At 42.4% G+C, this 21107-nt stretch overlaps 1 protein-coding gene across 1 annotated transcript in view; it reads left to right on the top strand.

The window, feature by feature from the left end:
- Positions 1–21107, top strand: part of FAM20C (FAM20C golgi associated secretory pathway kinase) — a 59872-nt gene that overhangs the window by 25709 nt on the left and 13056 nt on the right. The window contains exon 4 of the mRNA XM_037383472.1: positions 19415–19507. Coding sequence (XP_037239369.1) covers positions 19415–19507 — 93 coding nt within the window. The remainder of the gene's footprint in view (positions 1–19414; positions 19508–21107) is intronic.

Here is a 21107-nt window from a genome sequence, read left to right as displayed (position 1 = left end):
TATTGAGGATGCCCAAGGCAGGAATCACAGAAAAGATATTCAGGGCTCCTAAACTGGAGACCACAGTGGAGATGGGGAGCCTGTCCCATCTTCTGCCTCTCCACGTGGCTCCTCGATGGACAAAACCTTTCTGAAACCTGAAAAAACCTCAGGCCAGGGCATGAAAAAGTCCCCGTATCCCCCATCTCTACCCAAACCAACATTACTGATGTGGCTAAACCTTTCCAAGGCTCTCAAGGACATTACCAGGCATCTCTCAAGTGGAGCCATAATAGCATTTAATACTGGTCAGTAACAACGTTTATTTAACCAGGTATTAAAATTATTGTTGAGCTTGTTTTAGGGAGGAAAAAAAAAGGCAATATAGAATTTTATATTTCAGTTAGCATTAAACTTGCAAAAAGATGGCTGGTTGCAGCATCTGAAATTCTCCACTGGTATTTTTCCTCTCATTTCAAGCATGTTGATACTAACATGTATTAAAGTAGAGAAACCCTTCCTATTGAAGGCTTTAAAATATTTTTAATTATTTCCAGAAATAAGCCTAGCCATTGTATTTTTGAAGGACAATTATTTTATCCTTTCTTGCATAGCTACACATTTAAAAATATACTTTAAAATAATTAACTTTAGATGGTTTTTCTTCAAATTGACCATAACATACTGGACAAATCTCTTCAGGATTAATTTTCCACCTAGCTGAAGAAATTAGCTATTGCTTTCTCCCTCCCACCTCGAATCCATGCTAGAATGGTTACCTGGATACCCTGCCTGTAAAGGATGTATGTGCTGAAGCAATTTAAATAGCCTGATTTGTCATCTAACTGCAGACATCATTATCAAAGCATTATTTGGCTGGAACATTGTAGGCTGAACATGGGTAACTCCTCTGTGTTAGGAGAGATTTAATTTAACCACCTTGTGACCAAATATTGCCTGTCTCGAGTGTGGAGCCGCAGCGGGTCTAGTGTGAGGAATAGGAGCTGTATCTGGGTAGGACGTTATTTTCCTGTGGTGCATAGCTAGTGGAAATGTATTCTGCATCAGGTTGAAAACAGGCTCTTTCAAATATGTTGCTTCAGAATCTACTGATTCATTTATTTTGGGGCAAGGAGATAATTTTCCTATGATGGGGAAGAGGGAAAGGAGGGAAAAACAAGCCTGGTTTTTGCTTTTTTTCTGTGTAACTTTTCTCCTTGTCGCAGTCCCAGTTTCAATTTCTTCCTCTGGTTACCATCTCTGTTTTTTAAATGGCAATTCCATCAGGATGGAAAGACCCTTATAAACAGTTTTTTAAAAACAAGCTGGTGACATTACAATATGACTTAAAATAAATTTTACTGCATGTGATCATGTGTAAAGCAGAAAATAGCGGCTGCCTCTGATAAATCCTGCATGTCAGAAGGCAGAAATAGTTGTTTCCCTGGAGTCCAGCTGTTGAGTGTGGTCAGGGAGGTAGTCTGTGCATAACAGTAAGGAACACGTGAAAACAAATCTGAGCTGTACTAAGAGGATTCTGTTAGTTTTCAGATCGCTTTTTCGTTCTGGATTGAACCTAACACACCATTTTAAGGCTTTAACCAAAATCAAGGGGGGTTTATTATTGATAACAATACGATTTGGAAAACTCAGCCTGAGTCTGGAGATTTGTCAGGTAGGTTCAATAGAATCACATCCTCCCATCTAAGCTAATTCTGCAGCTGCAGCTGAATTGCAGGAGCACCACAGTTGCATAGGTGCCAATTACATATTCCTGAACATCCTTCTTGGCAAATCAACTTCCAAATCATGTTCAGGAATCATAGTCTTAAATGAAGCAGGGCTGCAAAATATTGTGCTCATCTATGGTGCAAGTCCTCTTCCTTTAGTTGTAATTGATGTTACAAAATATTTTATGGCTTCTGTCATTAGTATTCCCAATTGGCTCAATCTACAATTTATTTCATGCTGTAAAAATGCTAAGAATTTTTTACTGATTAGCAGCAACAGTAGGGCACATTTCTAGATCTATCAACAGGGTATTTTTGGGTTGGAAAGGAGTCTTTTGTCTTTGAATTAAAATGTGTCTAGACAGTCTTTTTTTGTTACAAATCTAGCAAAATAAAGATACTTTTGAGGTAGTAATTAAATTCTTTTGGTGACATACAGTCTACTCTGCAGAAGGCTTCAGTATAATGAATATATTTATTTCCAGGAAATCTACAGTATTTTCCTTGCCATTTGTAGGATTCAGCGTATAAATAATGCAGGCCATGCTGTGCTGCTTTTCAGTTCATCCCAGGAAATTATGCCATTAAAAATGCCACGGTTCTATCAGGCACACAGAAACACAGCAGGTAAAGAGAATATTCATGTGATGAATGGTGACAAGAAGCAGCATCAGATAATACGTAACCCTGCAAAGCACACCTCAGATGATGAAATTGTTTGCAGTAATTACAGTGTGGAATAAGACTGTTGTTTAACATCATGGCAGTCAAACTATGATCCATCAAAGTGGGCTCTGAATTTGTAACCCACAGTTAGGATTTGGTGGTGCCAAATAAAGTGAAGTGAAATGAAGAGCTCCGGAGAATCCCCTGCCACCCCAAATTCGCAGTCGATAAGTGTAACAAAAATGAAACTTCGTGTGAGCAGTTTTGGAAGTAAAAGGTCCCTGTAACTTCCCACAGACTTGCTTTTGTATGTGAGCACATTTTGCTATTTGAAATCTGCGATTCAGATGTTAAAATATCTCCTCTGCAAAAACAGCAATCACTTTTGCGGTGTTCAGACAGCAAAAAATTATCCGGTGTCTGAACTCACAGTTGTGTCCCTTTGCTCAGTAAGGTAAGACTGTTCTGTATGTTTAAGATGGAAAATTTACCATTTACTATTCGTAGGCATTACTTATGCACAAGCAGAGCTTTAGTACATGTTGCAAATGAAAATTAAGTACATGATGTGCGTGGAAGGAGTTTTTCTAACTATTTATGGGCTGATCACATTTTGAGCTAGAACTCACTTGGTTATTTTTAGTTGATTACCATTACAGTAGTAGTTATGTTTATAAAAAAGCAAGAAAACTCTCCTGCAGTTCACAGACCTTTCTTGCTGGGTCTTTGCCTTTCTTGCAGAGTTGCAGTTCAGAGAGACTTGCAACTCCCCCAAAGCAGCTTTGTGTGTCTTTGTGCCTTTCCTTCCAGCCTCCCAGCTGCATGCAGAGCACTCGAGTGGGTTTTGCCAACTTGGAGCCACCTGCTCTGGTTTGGAAGTGGACCATGTCTGCTCTTTGGCAACCCAGGTTAGGGTTTCCCATCCCTCAAAGGCGGTACCCACGTGGAGTGCATGTGTTTGCCTGGTAAGCTTGGAAGAGATTAGTTTTCGGAGTTAGAGTTAGGTGTAACGGGTACAAAGGGACTTTGTGCAGGACCGAATTCAGCTGAGCATGAGGCTCGTGTGTGAAAAGTTTTTGCTGGATCTCTCAGAATAGTTCAAAAAGCCAAAAAATCTCACAGTCTTTGAAGAAAAAGCCTCAATCCAATTTCTTGTCTTTATTTTCATGATAGAAGTCAACAATTTCTGGCATTTGCTCTTTGGTATGCCTTTGGAAAGAAGTTCCAATAACTTTAAAGGTGCAGATGTAAAACATAGCTACAGCACATCATTAGCATGAGTGACTATTCCTTCTTTCTAATAAAAAAGTAATGGAAAACTATTAAAACTCATGAAATAATAAGGCAAAAGCATATGATTTAATATGGTCGTCTATCTGGAAATGCACATCGTGCATAAATAATCAGATGTATCAGCAGGGAATCTGCAGCCATCTAACAAGTAAGTTGTTTTGCAATTGCCATCTGACCTGTAGATAAGTGGAAACAATGTCTTCATTAAACTTAGAAAACTGAATATTAATCATTAGCAAAACCAGACTGCAAGATGCAAGGGAAGTCTTGCTATGTCCCCAGGAGCTGTGTGCATGTACCTAATGGCAGGATTTAACTATTAAGGTCATATCAAAAATAGATCTGCTATTTGGCAACAGTGCTTGCTGGCCAGCTACAAGGGCAATCTGATTTAGGATGTCGTTTAAAGACTTATTGTATGTTGGCGGAGGAAAAGGTGTATCTGGAAATACTTCCTAAAAGACTTGACTTCACAGGCGGTATCAAATAAAGAGTCTTTAGTGGGGATGAACTGGGTTTTTAGCGAGGATGAATGTTGTACTGAATGCACTTTCTTAGAGACTGACTCGCTCCATCGCTCCCCCATCCTTTCCAGCAAGCTATGAAGCAACTTGTACTAGTGCAGAGCTTTTTCCAGCCCTGCCTGAGACAGCTTTAGCCAGGTCTACTCTGTACAGGTTTTTCCAGTGCCTTCCAATAACACTGAGCCAGGAGGCTTACCTGCCAGGTGTGGCTTGTTCTCTTTTCCTCTTTTTTTCTCCTCTGGGTACAAAAGATTAAGAATGAGGACTTTACGGAAGGGGGTTTTGTTTGGTTTTTGATGTTTACACTGCTCTGTCCTCTGCTCCCTGTTAGCAGAGCTGGAACAGAGCTGGGAGGCGGAAGCGGGAGGTGGCGATACCCCCAGGTCCCTGAGGCATCACCACCTCACGCTCTCGGACTGTGCAGTAGTTATGTAGGTGAGATCCCTAATTTAAGGAATGCGATTGATGTGATGGCGTTGCAGCAGTGTATGCAATGCTGGAAATCAAAAGGTGAAGCTGGTATTTTAAAAGGTGTGACTAAAAAGATCTATATATGTGTAGAAAATAGAATGGCAAATTTAATCCTGCTTAGCATCTTTGGGTCATTTTGCAGGTATTCCTGCAGGCAAGCAATGAACCCACTATTTTGTTTCATTTGTTTTCCTCTTCTACCTGTTCCAACCAATAAGCTGACTGAGTCAGAAAGTAGTCTGCCTGTCTGTAACTAAGCCTGTAATACTTTCTTGACGTTCATATTGCTGTTGAGCACTTGTGTCAATACAATCATTGCCTGTGAGCTGCATGGAAAACAGTGGATGGGGGAAGGGGCTGGGGGGGGGGGGGGGAGGGAGGGGGTGCAGAAAGCAACCAACAAACAAAACAGGTTTCATCTTATCAATATTTGTGATAAAATGAAGATCTTCGCTCAGCTTTGTTGGACTTTACTCAGACATTTGATCATAGCAGCCTACTGGTGATTGCTAAGGAGGGAACTCGAAGGACCAGTAATAAAACACAAGATGTCTTGTGTGTTCTTTCTCATCCAACATCTTAGTTCTGAAAGTGTGAGGCAGACAATGTGCTTGGACAGAGCTGGAATTCCAATGTTAATTTACGACTCTTCTACTCTTGATACTAGCAAGATCTGTGGAAGATGTCATGGGCATATTCAAACTAAACACTAAAAACAGAGGTCATGTCTCCTGTCCCCCACATACAGGTGTGGACAAGAACGGGGTGTTTGCTGGCACAGACGGCTTGTCTAGTTATTCATGTTAATCAGCATCTGCTCCGCGCTCCACTGAAGTCACTGGGAGGCTTTTCCCATGACTTTGCTGGCCTTCACATTCAAGTGTGGGCACATTGGGTCCCAGTCTGTGAACTGGTTCTGCCCTTCCTGATCCAGTTCACCTTGAACGCAGTGGGAGACCTTTCACTGAGTCAAAGGAAAGTTGGATGAGACCCAGAAACAAACAGTAAATGCTAAAGGAATGAGATGGTGAAGTCAAATGATTAAACCATGCAATCGCTTTGCTTATACTTATCCTCACAGTTCATATTAAAAGGTAGGAAAACTGAAACACAAGCATCCTTGGCTTTAGGAAAAACATAGGCCTTTCTTTGAAACCAGACTCTCACAAAACTCCCGTGGGCTAAGCACACATGTATCTATTGTGCTGTACGGTAGATAAGCTTCATATTTTGTAGACATTTAAATGCAGTTAAAAATTCAAGGAGAGGTAACCAGACATGCACTGTTAGAGAAAAGCAGCTGCATGTCATAAATCAGCTCCATAAAAAAAATAATTTGGCAACAATGTCATTTCACTAAAGGTTTTACTGCACATCTTTTGCACATTTTTCCTCTCTTCTTTTGTCCTCTACTCTCGTCTCTTTTTTTTCTTGTGCTGTTTTTTTGAAGCTCTGCTTTTATTATCAGCCCTCTCACGCTTTGTTGTAATCTCCCCTTATCTTACCAAGCAACCTCAACATAGGCAGGCTTTTAAGTTTAAATTAGCCAAAACTAATTCCTGTTTTGTGAAGAGGAGCCCACTGTTTCACATTGAACACTAACTCAGCTGAATCTTGCTGGTGGAAAGCATTCCCCTCTGTTTGACTAAATGCACACACACATGCAAAAACACACACATACACACACCCTTCTTTCTCTCCCCCACACATTTGAGTGGATGCGCTTTTATGATCCACCAAGCGTGAATATTTCTCTGCACCTTGAGCATGGGAGTTCACTGAACGCATTGCTCTTGATGGGAGATGTCTCTGTAAAACAGTAATTGCCCTGAGCAGCCATGCCAGCGAGAGTTTCTTCCCTTGTAGTGCTGTGGAGCAGCTCCCCTAACACCCTTCTGCTCTTTGGTTTTTCATTTGGGGCATATTTCAGAGATTTCAGTAGGTCTTTTTTTTACTTAAGATGGAGTGGGTTAGGCTAATGCTGAGCCCTTCTCTACTGTTCTTTTAAGTGACGCTCCTCAAAGCCTCCAGCTCAGTTTTCTTCCTAAAATGCTGTGTCTCTGACGAGGATTAAAGGCAGAGAGGGATAATGCTGTGTGGAGAGTGGGGACTGCGCTTGCAGCCCCAGCAGCAGGGCTCACATGGAGGCTGCAAGGTTAGAATCCTCCTCTCGGTGGAGATGCAGAAGAAGGAGATGCTAATACGGCTTGATTTTCTCCTGGGAGTAACCGCAGTGACTCCCTGTGGGCTGCGGAGTGTTAACCCACCCTTTATCCAGCCGACTGCAAGCTAAAAGGACCCTGATGTGTAATTCCCAATGTAATTTGTGATTCATGTGGTGCCCTTAATATAAAGCGCAGATTATCAGTGGGGGTTTCCAGTCTGGAAGAGGAGAAGTTTAGAGAGAAAGTAAAGTTTTTTATAGCATTGTAAAGCCGCACAATTAATCCGTGAAATGGCTACAGAAAAGGGCTCCCAACCCAGTGCACTGTTACTCATGCAATAAATGAAAAAGAAAGAAAATGGATAAATAGATAAAAACTGTTGAGAAAGATACAGCGAGTTAATTCAAACTGAGCCAAGGAGTGAAACATGTGGGTTAATACTAAGATGGTCCGTGGATTCTTTTTTCCTGAAAAGTTGGGGCATCCTCTGACCAAGGCTGAGAAATGCTGTTCCTGAGCACTCACGAGGTTTAGGAGCACCCTGGAGTATTTGTGCTTGTAGATCATCTTGGCAGCCACAGGTCAGAAAGTGACTACCTCAGAAATGCTCACAGTGGCAAAGTGGTGATGTCAGCATGTTCCCAAACAGGTAGCAAATAACCCAGGTGGGACACGTGTCTGTCAGGGGAGATCAGCCTCTGTGGTGTGTTGATCAGCTGCTGGTTTTTGCAGTGGGATGGGGCCAGTGCCTGTGCACAGCTGGGGAATGGCAAGAACAAATGCTGTTTGGTGTTCCTTGCTTAGGCAAAATTCTGATTGGGAAGTAAACACATTAAAAAAAGGAAGTTTACCGACAAACTCCAGAACCAGCTTAGGGCAAAGAGTAAGTTAGACACATTCAGGGAGATCGTGTTTGCTGACAGGAGGAGTAGTAACAAGATAGGAGTAAAAATAAAATAAATTAAAAAAGAGTGAAGCTGCATAGTTCACTTTATTAGAGCCATGAAATACCACAGCATATCAAAGCAATCCCCATTTCTTTTGTAACCACAAAGTAGTCTGAAACAGGCAATTACACCTTCTTTCCAGCTCAGAGAGGCGCGTAACCCTTTGCCACACATTAAGGAATGTTAATAGCAGCGGTAAGGCGAGTTCAGGGGTGCGTGCGCTTTGCTGGGAAATCACACCTCCGAGGAATTAGAAACACTCGGCCCTGGGGAGCGATTATCTCGCAGTAACCACATGCCTGCTGTCCTCAGTGGCATAATTATGGAAGAGTCTCAGGATCTGGGAACGAAACAAGCTTGAAAAGCCAAACTTGCAGTTCTCCTGGTGAATGCCCTCCCGTGACCAGCAGGACTGGGCACCAGCACATCCTCTGTACCCTTATGCAGGGCACTCCCTGGGAGGACTGATGTGTACTGGCTTGAGCTGAGCTCCGCTGGCACTCGGTGGATCTGGGGTTTGCTGGAGGAAATGGCAGAAGATGCTTTGCTGTTCTGGTCCCCTGTTTCTTATTTTATACTGGATGTGGGTACAGTATCCAGACTTAGAGATCCATAACTGGTAAAAACAGCTTACTGCACAAATGAGAATTTCATGCTCTTTTTTTATGTATTGGTCTGCACATGCACACCATGTAGGCTCTGTGCCATTAATGCTTTTGACAGTAATTATCTATCTGCAAAATCTTGGGCACTTAACTCAGTGCAATTCAGTATCCAGTAGCTCTTGAATAGTGAACTGTAAATAGAAAGCCAAAAGTGTTTGACTTCTGCATGGTTAGGTGGGAAGGGAGAAGGAAGCAAGCCATAAGTTTGCGTTGTTACTCCTTTGGGGTCCTTGGGAAAGTGGAGCTCCCCTATACAAATGAAGATGTATGGGTCACCCATGTGACACAAACCAGTGAAATTTCAAAGGATTTTTCACTTTTTTAGCTGGATCCTGAGCATAAGCCACAATAAAATGACAATCTCATTGTATGGGCAATAGAGAGGTGTGATTACATTAGGTTTTATCCCTATTATACAATCTTAAGATCTGCAAACGTGTTATTTGAGAGCAAGAGAGAGGAGAAATTCAAACCCTGAACTACAAACTGAGAGAAGGAGCCTGTTACCAAATGGGCTGAAGGCAGAGTGCAAACACCGTGGTTCTTCTAGTTGTGTCAATATTCAGTTGAAGCGACTTGTGCCGCTTGGGCTGGAGAGGAAAACATTGGGCCTGCATTGCTCATACATAGTGTCTGTGGCCTTCCAGCCCATTCCTGTGCTTGCACAGCTCAAACTTTGCTGAACACGAGAGCTCATAGAAGTTGTCTGAGCTTTTCTAAATCCATTCGTATTTCCCTGTGCAGGGCAGGAGACACATTGAAAGCCAATATTTGAGTCTTATTTCTGGTTAGCCTGGCAATATAAGTAAGAAAAGTAAATATTTTTTTTTTGTTTAGAGCTGCAGTGCTTTGCGTGGTGCAGTTATTGGGGTACAAGGAGTCCTGAGCACATCTAGGAGGTGCAAACCTCAGAGTCAACCTGAAAGGTGACATCTGGGTTTGGTGACACCAAAGCCCATGGGCAAACTGACTTGTACTTTTGGCAGAATTACACATTTTTTCCCAAAGTGGTTGCTGTCGAGGGTGGAAGAAGAAAAAAAAAACAACTGCAAGTCTGGAAGTGGACGGGGTGAGTGGCCAGAGCTGCTGTGGGGATCTGGTGCTTATCACTGGCTTGTTCTTGCCAAGTGCTGAGCACAAAAGAGCTCCAAGGAAGTATTAAGTCTCTGCTTGACTGTCAAGGACACACATAGTTCACTGGCTATATGTGTGCCCAAAGTTAAGCATGTGCTTAATGAGGCTAGAGTGCTTCGCTTAGGGCAGAGCTGAACCCTTAATAGCTCCATGTTTTGCAGCTTTTGCTGAAAAACGGGGCTAATATTTTCCTGCTTCCTGGGAGATTTTTGAGGACAGGCTTACTAGTGTGCATGGTTCTTGTAATGATGGCAAGGAAACTCATGAATAAAAAGGAAGAAGTGATGTATCAATATATCAGATTCACAGTAATTACTGTTTCCAACCTATTTTGAACCGGAGCCTATTGTGAACCCTAGAATTTCAATAGCACATACATCACGTACAGTGAAAAGAAAAAATCCAACAAGCTGGAAGAAATTTGAGCCCTGCTAGGCTTCTAATATGTTTAATGTTATTGTTCCGTTAAATCCCTACCCTTAATGACCCCAGACATATTAAATAACATTCTCAGGGCTGAAGAAATGCTTCAGACTTCTAATTTTACACATACTTTTCCTCTCATGCTCTCAGAGCTCTATATATTGAAAAACCGCTGTAGAAAATACTCTGCAGCCTTTTTCCCGAAGAAGGGCTGAAGGTACCTGGGCTCACATGGAGCTCTGTTTGCACTGCCTGTTTTTCAAAAAATAGTGTTTGCAGCTGTATCATTTTTCATGTTTGCAATTTATGGCTAGCAGACAATGTACAACAGAGCCTCAAAGGGATAAATCAAGGGGAAAGATGACAGATATCACGGGCTTGGCATGGCAAAAATGCTTACACCATTTAAGAGCACAAAGGAATCCAAGCAATACACAGGGGCAGAAAATATTGATAGTGATACAATTTCTTAATGAAGATACCTTAAAGAAAGGCACAAAATATCATTGTAGCACCTCATTAATGTTGTCTCCTGCTTATTTAATTGCTGTGAGGCTTTTTTCTCCCTGCTGTGGCACAGCATTGACCATGTTAACATTGGCACTGGGAACTTTTTTGTTGTGCTGTCAAGTACTTAATCTTTCAATTCCTGTATGTCAGGTCAGGTTTCTATCTCAGAGATGAACCAAACCTTATTTCTGAGTTAAGAATTTTTTTATCTGCCAAGTAAATTAGTGACAGGAGCTTCCCAGAGTTTGCCTTTCTCTTCATACTGTGACTCATTTGTTTTTCTGTACAAGCCCTGCTTTTTTCTGGATGATAGAAAAACATAGCTAGCCAACAGGCACTGCCATTTAGCCACCACAGCATCAGTGCTCATCTATTCTCTGTCCAACATCCCACCAGCATCCCAAAAGAGGGAGATGAAGATTAATTTGCAGGAAGACCCACACCTCTGCACACTTGCAATTTCTGCATGCGTGTGCCACCTTTTGTGCAATCACCACAGCAGTATGGGTTATATAGCTCCCACTGAGCAGCCTGCGCAGAGGGTAGGCTTCTTTCAATCAAGGTATGAAGACCTGAGCTTCTAATTTTGGGAATACACACTTCAATCCCCGCTACTGGCCAGAAAGCAGCCATGCGTGTCATTACAACAGAAGCAGCCCTGTACACAGCTCACAAAAGCGGTCGTGAAAAGCATATTTATTTCACTTGCCCCAGCATTCAGTGGTGCTGCTCTTCAGTAACAACTGAGATCTGCCACTATTCCATAATGTTGGAAAACCTCATCTTACCTCAAGTATTTTAAACTTGCATGCTTTCTAACGCTGTGCCTGCCTCTTAAATTTGAGATGTTTGCGGGGTGCAGGGGAAATACAGGCATATATTTAAAGAATGATCGTACTTGTCTGGTCATAACATGTTCAGTACCACAGCAGGCAGCGTTAGATGTTGTGTGTGTTGGATTATACATCAGGTGCAGCTGTGTACAGCCATCCAGAGTTGGGTAGCTCTGGAGCTCACCCCTCTGGTTTTGTATAGCTTACCTGCTTTGGAACAGCATTGCGTTTTGCTTTCTTTTCAGCCATCTTCTAAACAATAACAACAACAACGTAACAATAATAATAACAATAACAGCAATGATAATAATAAAAACAACAGTAACAATAATAACAATAATAAAAAACAACCTGTGAATCTGAGATCTGACCAGGCTGGGAGTGCAGCCCCCAGCACAGGGACCCTCTCTCTTTAGCCACGTTCCCTGCGAGCAGGAAGAGGACCGCTGCCTGTCACCCAAAAAGTGCAAGTGGGCAAAGCATCCTGACAAATGTGCTTACGCTGATATTTTTTTTCCACTTGCTTTTCCCATGGTGACAGGCAGCTACTTACTGGGCAGAGCTGGAAGTAATATTCTGAATTGCTGAAGGAAATTTTCCCAGTTGATCAAACTTGTTTGTGTTCTGTGCTGATCAAAGATTCTCTTCTTCTCTTATGTATCTGAAAGCACAAAAGAATGAATGAAAAAAAAAAGATATTCTTATTTGCTGGTAGACAATGAAATGATGATTGGTGAGATTATGCCTTGACTTTACTGTCAGCACAATGTCAGTGAAGGCAACAGTACAGGGAGGGTACATTTTGAGATAGATACCAAATCCAGATTACTAGAAGGAACAGAAAAGCCCCAAAGAAGAGGAAAATGTCTGGTTAATTATTATTTTTATATTTTAGTGGAAAATGAAGTGAGTCTTTCATATTCTCGGGTCATATTACTTACCCTGATTATTCATCCCTTCATATCACATCTGCTTGTGTAGTCAGGAGGGGTAACTCCTGTTTTGCTCAGGTGAAAATCTGCTTTATCTATGTATGTATGTATCTGTCTATATGTCTGTCTATCTATCTATCTATCGATCTATATCTCGTACATGGAACAGCACTGGTGCTGGGGAGCAGGGCACTCCGTTTTGCACAAGTTTTTCACAAACACGCTGATCTACGTAGAGAAATCAGAGGTTGCTTCATTGTCTTCTAGAAACAGTGCTAGTTTTAATGGGAAGGCCTAAAGTAGGCTTTCAAGGCTTTGGGTGTGTTGGGTTTTTAATGAAATAAAAATCAATTAATTGTGCTTGGTAAAGAAGGGGCCTCTGCGCTGAGGGATCTGCAATCTAAAGGCGTTAAGGCTTAATTCCCACGTCTTGCCTTGGGAATGCTCTTTTCAGGAATGGGAGCCAGTTGTTCTGGCACATCTAACACACGTATTCCTTCCTTAGCAAGGCACTCAGGTTAGCTGCAGCAAGTTGTACTGTGATGGTTTTGCCTTGATCATGGAGCAAGGGGGAAAAGCAAGACTGGAAATTAGCAGAAGAGAAAGGACAAGGAGGAGCAGGCTGTAGCCATGGGATTGTGAAAGGACATTTTGAAGATCACGTTATAGCGACGTCTGTCAAGAATGGTTTAGGTCTAGCTGATCTCGCCCTGGGGCCAGGGGATGGCTTAGGTGACCTCCTGAGCCTTTTTTTCTTTGACTCTGCAACTGGAAATGGAAAGAAAACCCACTTTTAATATACTGTTGCCCTGTGGATTTTCTCCCCCTCTTCCCACCACCATCCTTCTGTGCCAGGTAACAAGATATTTATATATACAAATGCTCTTTGGGAAGCTTATTGTGATTCTCTGCATCAGAAGTTTATGATTTATATTAAGCTAGCTGGTCCTTGAGCATGTGCTGTTGTCAAGCTCTCTTCATCTGCTCGGGAGAAAAGCACTCCGGGGCTGGCATGCAATAGCATGATCTCGGTATTTATCCTTTTGGCAGTTTGCTAATTATTCCTATTTCTATCACACCCCTGTGCGAATTTCTGTCTTTCTGCCACAGTAAATATTCTCTCATTTTTTCTAGCTGCAGAACTGCTACTTAAACGGGAGAAGCCTGAATATCCTGCAGAGGCCCATATTGTTATTTGGATGATAGTGATGAAATGGGCCAAACATCCTTTCTGTACCACTTAAATTGCATGTCTTTGCATTCCTGGATTGGCTGCTCATTTTCTGGACAGTATTCTGCTCTTGTAAACAGCTCGTATCATTCCTGGGAGTGCTTTTTGTAGCAGAATGCTTCAATAAAGCCAAAGCCATCAGCTGCCAAGACTCCATAAGGAGTCAGAAATAAGCACCAGATATCTTCGCTACTGTAGGTGTAGCTGCATTAGCAATATCATTTGTCTTCCTAAGGACTTCCTAAACCACTAAAATGTATTATAAAATTAAGTGACATTTTTTCCACCTGTTCGAACTGGTGCCAAATACACAGAAAGCCCTCTCGGATGATATGACTTGGTATGCAAAATCTAAGTACCCTCTGAAGGACTGCAGCTGCCTCAGAGACATCATTTTTTTTCCACGGGCTGCCTCCTTCACTTAGAATAATAAGCTTTAGATTATCTCAGGGCACTCTAGATCCCCCTGCTGCACAATCCAATTTGACATAAGTGTTGCAGGGGTGGTGGTGGTGGAAATCTTGCAAGCAGGCACCGGACTTTCAGTCTGAGTTTTCCACTAGTACAAAGAAGAAGATCACAGGCAAGGGTTGGGGAGATTTCATGCCTGGCTCTGTTGGAAGAAAGGCTCTCCAGACCTGATGGAGCATCTGTGTTTCGGTTGCATGCTGGAGCAAGGGGCTGCCTGCAAAGCCCTGCCATGGTGCTTCCAAATGCAAGAAGTCCCCAAGTCCCTCCCAGGCTACAGAGTAATTGAAACAGCACCAAACTACTAAGTGGCAGCCTTTTAGTCTTGTATCAACTATATTTTGTCATTTTGGTAACACTGTGTATTAACTATTGAGCCTGCAAGTGGGCTCCAGGACAGGTATTAAACACCTTAAATACTCCACAGGAAGAGAGGAAAGCTGCTTTCCAAAGGAGAATGGTGACCTATAGCATTGGGTAGACCCAGATAATCTCCAGTTATCTGTTCCAATAGCCAAATTATGCTCTTAGCAATGTTTGTCATGTCCCTGCCAATGCAATTACCATGCCTCGTTGGCCTGTTACATGTCTTTGTGATTTTGCTGCTGCCAAATTTCCCTGGCCGGAGAGGGTCAGGGTCTTTGTCTGCAGAATGGTCTAACCTAAGCAAACCCGCTCCCTGCTGCGGCAAAGCTCGTTGTGATCTGTAATCATCCCTGATCCCTGTGGCTGATTCTCCTGATTATGTGTCAGAACAGCAGTGCAACCTATTTAAAAGGAGCTCTTTTCAAATCAGTGCCACGTCCTTTCATTAGTTAAGGTACGTGGGTTTGACACAAAAGGTGTCTCTGAAATGTCTCTGGACTGCAGCATAGGAAGACAGCATGTGTCTGTCAGGATAACACTTGACTCAGATTGGGCTGTTTGCCCCATTTTCTAGCTTTTTGGCTGCGGTACAGATAATAGGACCCCTCCAGAGCAGAGGAAGTCTGGCACCGAGGCAGGATTCTTTCGAGTAATACACAGCCCTGGTGGGTATTAATCCTGGTAATTGAGGCAGGTGAATGTGAGTGATCCTGGAAACTAAATACACATTTCTATGTTAAAGTTTTAGTTTCTCTAACGGTGTTTTCTGAAATGCCAGAGAGTCTGCAGAGCCTGCAGTCTCACTGTGGTGGTGATGTTCATGAACGACAGGAAAAAAAACCCAAGAGATTACAAATGTTGGGTTTGGGGCATCAAGTAATTGGCCAAAAATATTTACAGAAACATTTAAGAAAAGCTTGAGGCTTTGCAATTATTTCTGCGCACAAATCAGTATGTTGGTTTATCCAAATACCACTGAACACCAAAACAGGTCCCAACCGTAGCTAGAATGGAGCTGACTCACCAGATTTATTCATGACTGTTCATTTATTAGAGTAGCTTTATTGCTTCTATTTGTAGGCATGGCTCACTTTCTAGCCACAAGATCAGATGACAGTTGCATCTCGTCTTGTGTCAACACAAACAAGTCCCTGTCCTGTTTAAAATCATTCTTTACAGCCCATGTTTTCTCTGAGTTACGCCATGGTGGGGAAATTTTCATGGGCTTTGACTTCCTTTAGTTCTTATTTCTCCTCTACTAGTGTTACCATGCTGATTTGGCTTTTTCTCATGCTGTAATTGGTCTGGTGCCACCGTGTAATTTTTAACTGTGTGCAGTATCAACAGACCTCCATCTGTCTCTCCTCCAGAGCTTCCCAGCCTGCTGTTATAAATATCTGCCAAATCCTTCTTCAAAGAGAGGATCACTAGATTCCAACTGTTTGCAAAATAAGAGCTGCCACCAGAAGTCCTCTTCCATCATCTGCAACCTGTGCAGAACCTGTGTCCTGCACGTTGTGAGATGGTGCTGCTGGCACTGAGGAGCTCCAACCACTGCTTTAATTTATTGCCCCTCGGAAGTGTACACTTCTGCAGGGGTTTCAGCATATTGCTCTGTTTGCTCAAATATCTCATTGCGTGTGTCGTGTTATTAGAAAATAACCTTCAATAGCCAGCAGGTAATAAAACCAAAATAACTTGTGGGTTGGGGGTTTTTTTCCCCTTTAAAATGCAATTCTGATTTAAAACATGCTGTGGGATGGATAGGTTCCAGTGTTGATTTATAAGATACTTGACTTGACCTGGAGGTGACTCAGAGTGCATGCCCCTTTCCCAGCCCATCACTTGGAGGTGGAGGGCCAGTTACCACGATCTGAAGCTGGAGTAACTGCTGACTGTGCATCCACGTTGCTGAGAGCAGAGTTTCGCCTTCCGCCTCTTTATACATGTACATCAGAATAGATCATCAGAGGAATTAGCACCAAACCCAGAAGTGCATTGATTAGATTGTGCGCACTGAAAAAATAGCAACTTTTTTAACATGGATAAAATAAAATGTGTATAAACACGTTTGAGTAAAGTAGAAAATATAGATTATGATGCAGGAGTCCTTTTAACAATGTTAAAGCCATTCTCATAACAGCCCATTGATTCCGTTGATTCAAACCTGTGTTCGGCTCATGTGGCTTTTTAAATTGTTGCGTACCTTAGGCTATGATCATCACACATATTAGCATTTGCTGGTGGTACAGCAGCTTACTGTGTCAGAGAAATTGCCAGCAAATCTCTTCAGGTGCTGCTGCAGACATCAAATTAACAGTAAATGTATGTTTGAATAAAATCTTGCCAACTGAAGTCAGGTCTGAGGAACCAGATTCCTGTTCTATCTATGGGATATCGGAATAAGTCAGCAGGAAGGATTTTTCAAGGTCATGTTGGGAGAGGGTTTCACATTTGAATCTGCTACACCTTGGTTCTGCAGAACTTTGCAAAGGAACATAAGAACTGTAAAGCAGCTTGGGAGTTTGATGAATACTCCTTCCAGTCTACATTCAAAAGAACCCAATATCTCCAAGAGACAGAAAAGTGGGCACCAAACGCTTGTTTGACATGGGGACTGTGGCTGGAGAGTGGTTGTCTGTGGATAAGTACGAAGCACCTGAAGCACCAAAGGAACTTGGGAGTTTGTTTCATGACGTATAGTCAGGTTCAAGAAATATCGGTATTTCCATTGTCTGGATTGCACTGTAGATATGGTGTCTGAAGGTTTTAGGACAATCAAGTTCATGATTTTCTAGGAGGGTGTGCTACCACTTAATAATACATTATGACAGGAGAGAAATATGTACGAAACAAGCTTAAGCCTGCAGGACAGCTGTACTTACTCCCAAATGAATAATATCCCCAGCCGTTGCCGGGGGTGGCAGGGAGCAACTAGACAAGTGAAATTAGAGAGACCAGACTGTCCCGGCGGTGACGGACTGACTGCCCGGCATGTCAGGCAGGCAGTGCAAGGGAGCAGGGCCAGGGGTAGTGCTGTGCTTGCAAGATTGTGATCTAGCTCTTGTTTAACTCTGATTTTCTGGAGCAAGATTTTCTTGTAAAGGAACAGCCGTGATTTGTTTAAAGTCTTTGGGAGATAAAAAGCAGATGGCATTGATTAGCTAATTAGTAACATTTTTTGCAACTTATCAGCTGTGCTGATATGTGTAAAGTTTGCAAAAGCTTGGGATGAATCTTCCTCTCTTTGATTTGTTGAAGAAATTGACTATTTTAAAGTCTGGAGGGGAGGGAAAGTTATATACAAATGTGTAATTTTCTGCCCAACAGAAATATGTTAATCTTTTAATTTATATTCAGGGCTCATTTCCTCATTTTTGAGGGGAACGTGCACAGCAGGGTTGCAGCTCTCCTGATCCTTGCCTGGATAGCATGGTGTATTGGGTGACATGCCATAGGTTCTGGCTGTCCTGTGTTCCTCTTTGTGGGCATGCTCCCTCCCCTTTTGCGCATTGATTATGGAGACAAAACAAACTATTAATTTTATTTTATGCCAGGCTCACTTTTAGCTTGTCTCCATGTGAACCCTTTGCAACCACAGCAGCACCCTAGCAGGACTCCTGCAAAGTGTTGGCCGCCTTTGTGACCACCACTGTGACAGTGGTCAGTGCTGTTTTGGCCAGAGCATCACTGGGGTGTTGGAGGCCCCTCTGACCTTGAGTTATATTGGACACAAGTCAAATATCGTGATGCTGTCTCTATGATGGCAATTGTTCGTCATGTAGGGCAAGATCGAGTACCTTACGAACATATTCGTATAAACAAGAATGTTGGAGAAAGGATATCAGCTTTTCAAACCCTGCTGGTTGCATAGCAAAGTCTTCGTATAGCCCAAACCCATGAGACTCAGCTGGTTTCTCCAGCAATGGAGATACAGGAGGGCTTGTGGGCAGATACCGGTCCCAGTAGTCATGGTGGTGGGTGGACACAGCTTCAGGCTCCCAGCAAGCCCGCTAATTAGGACTTACCGCAAATTCTCTGGAGGTTTGAGCTCTGCACCAGCACCACCCAAAGCCTTTCATGTGACAAGGTGCTGGTGCAGAAGCTGTACTTTAATTGCCAGTGTGTAGCATGGGTGACGCACGAGCTGTCAGCTGGCCACCTGTGACAGCAGGGAATGAGGAAAAGCTTTGTTTTCCTCTTCTGGGGAAGTGTCCTCCCTTGCAGATGCTCTGAAGAACAACAGCTTTGTAGTGCTTATCTCTCATTTAAGACTTCAAAATAGGACATGATGCAGGTTGAGGTGGGGCCCAGACATCGCACTGTTCAACTGCTTGAGTTGTGCTCCACTCAAAAGCCATCGGGACTGGAAATGGCCTAAAGCCAGACAGAGATTTGCTCCTGTGTTATATTGAGCTTTGTATTTTCCGTGGAGTTCAGTGTTGAAGCTTTAGCCTTTCTATTTCCATCAGAATGACATTTTTTATTGGTTCTTAAACCGAAGAGAAAACAAATTCTGCATCCTCTCAGGAGCACGGTCTTGTTAATGTTCTTTGAAACGTGACATGTGTCGTGGCCGTCAAACTGCAATGATCCCATTTCTTCTGAAGTGAGAAAAACATGTCACTTTTGGCTCTAAGTAATACAAAGGGAGAGTCATATTTTAGATAGGAGCTGCATGGCTGCCAAAGATGAAAGAAAAATGTTATTACTTTTGGAAATTTCATAATTATAGTTAATGATAATTTAATGAAATGACATTGTCTTCACTGCTATCACTAATGAAATGTTTGAGAGTGATAAAACAGATCTTGTTAAATAGAACAAGAGTCTTGAGTGGAATAGCTTTCTGACAGCAGCCTGCATGCACAAGTCTTGAATTCCTATTTTTTGTTACAGTAGTTTAAAAAAGAAGAGAAAATGAAGGCTACATGGCAAATAATGCACATGTAAAGTGTCTAAAGGCCTTCCATTAAGCAAACAATACTGAACTCCTGAATAAGGTGCTGATGGCTGAGTACTGCTCCTTAGAAATGTTAACCCTTCATTAAAACATTCTCCTTGTTTTTCTTTGCAGGCAAACCAGAGAACAAGAAACCCCACCTGATTTTTTTTATTTCTCAGACTATGAAAGACATAATGCAGAAATAGCAGCATTTCATTTGGACAGGCAAGTAAAATGGATTTACATTAAAAAAGTGGAAATATTGTGATAGGTTTCTTCACTTGGCCAGCTCCGTAACTGAATTACTTTTTTAAAAGAGGGAAACAGAACAAAGGTGGGCAAACCCCATGAATAAATGAAATGGCAGGTGATGAAAGGGTAGATTAATAATTAGGAAATACAACCTGCTCTGGGAACAAGAAACTTGGCAATAAGTAATTCTCAAAAAGAAAGAGGCATTATATTGAAGAGATGCTGAGAAATGAATTTCCCCTGTGATCTTGAAGTGCAGGTGGAGAGGACCCATCTCCTGGGGAATATGTTGTGTAAGTGTGACAGGAGCCTGGCTCACCCCAGCAAGCTCCAGGGCACGTGGGCAGCAGTGCGAGGATGCAGAGGGGAACAGTGGAGATGGGCAGGGAGTTCTGGTTTCTCAGCAAAAATCTGGGGCGCTCCCACATCAGGAGCGTATTTAGGCCCCAAGTTGGTGGGAGGGAGAAGGCAGTGGTGGTCCTGCTGTGCGCCGGTTAGCTGAAAACGTCCCCCCGGGCAGAGTAAGTGCAGGGTACTGTGGATACCTGAGACTGGCAAGGGACTGCAGCCCTCTCAGCCTGCCCAGATGAGGAGTGGGAATTAATAATCAGTGACAAATTATTAACAGTATGGTTAGAAACCATGACATTTCACAGGCTGTTAGAACTGAAGCATCTTTTGCACCCCAAAGTGCCAGGAAACATCCTTCCAAAAGCCTGAAGCTTTGGGACCACACATTTTCTGGGGATACATGTAGTATTGCTGCCTCCTGGTCCGATGGTTAGGAGAAGGGAACCGATCAGCGAATGGTACAGGGTGGATTTGCCGTGAAGAGCCATCTTGCTCAGATCCTTCAAGGATCTCCTATATTTTATTGTTGTTGACCTAGGTGTTGGTCCCTTCTGCTTTATATTTTATATTGCCGTTTTAAGCAGATGATGCTGTAGGAAAAAAAATGAATGGAGTTCCTACAGGGAGGTATGTTACATATCACACACTAAGCAGAAAAAGCAATTACTACCCAGTGTAGTCAATCTTACCAGCAGACAGTGGACATAAAAATCCCACCTATGGGGAGGCTTTGTATGGGGACTTTGCTCTTTTACTGCATCTAATAGCCATACTTTGTATGGAATTTTTAATGATCTAGTAAAGTGGGGGAGTTCTAGGTAGAGACAGGCTCTTCACCCAGCTGTTGCCCATGGGAAAATTTTTAGTCTCAGGGAGATTGCTTAGGTTGGTATAAGGGTATCAAAGCAGAGAGGAGCAGAAGCAAATAAATCAAACAAGTACTTAGGCTGTCAGAAAAAAAATTACTATTAGATGGTGTTTATGGAAGAAAGAGGCTGAAATCCCATTCCTCAAGTCACTTCTTAAAAAACTTGTGAGCTACATGCATGTTTTAACAATCCTGAAGTAGCACAAAGTAAAAAAGTGGTTTCTACTGTTTCTTATTTCTTGAATTCTACATATCTTAATTTTTTCTTGGAACAATTTATCCCCATACTCTTCTGTATTTTATATCTGCTTCATACGATGTAGGCAAGACAGAGCTGATCATATTCGGGACATA

The sequence above is a fragment of the Falco rusticolus genome, chromosome 4, assembly GCF_015220075.1.
Source record: "Falco rusticolus isolate bFalRus1 chromosome 4, bFalRus1.pri, whole genome shotgun sequence".
NCBI lineage: Eukaryota > Metazoa > Chordata > Aves > Falconiformes > Falconidae > Falco > Falco rusticolus.
The sequence above is the reverse complement of the archived record's forward strand: the minus strand, read 5'-3'. Positions and strand labels throughout refer to the sequence as shown.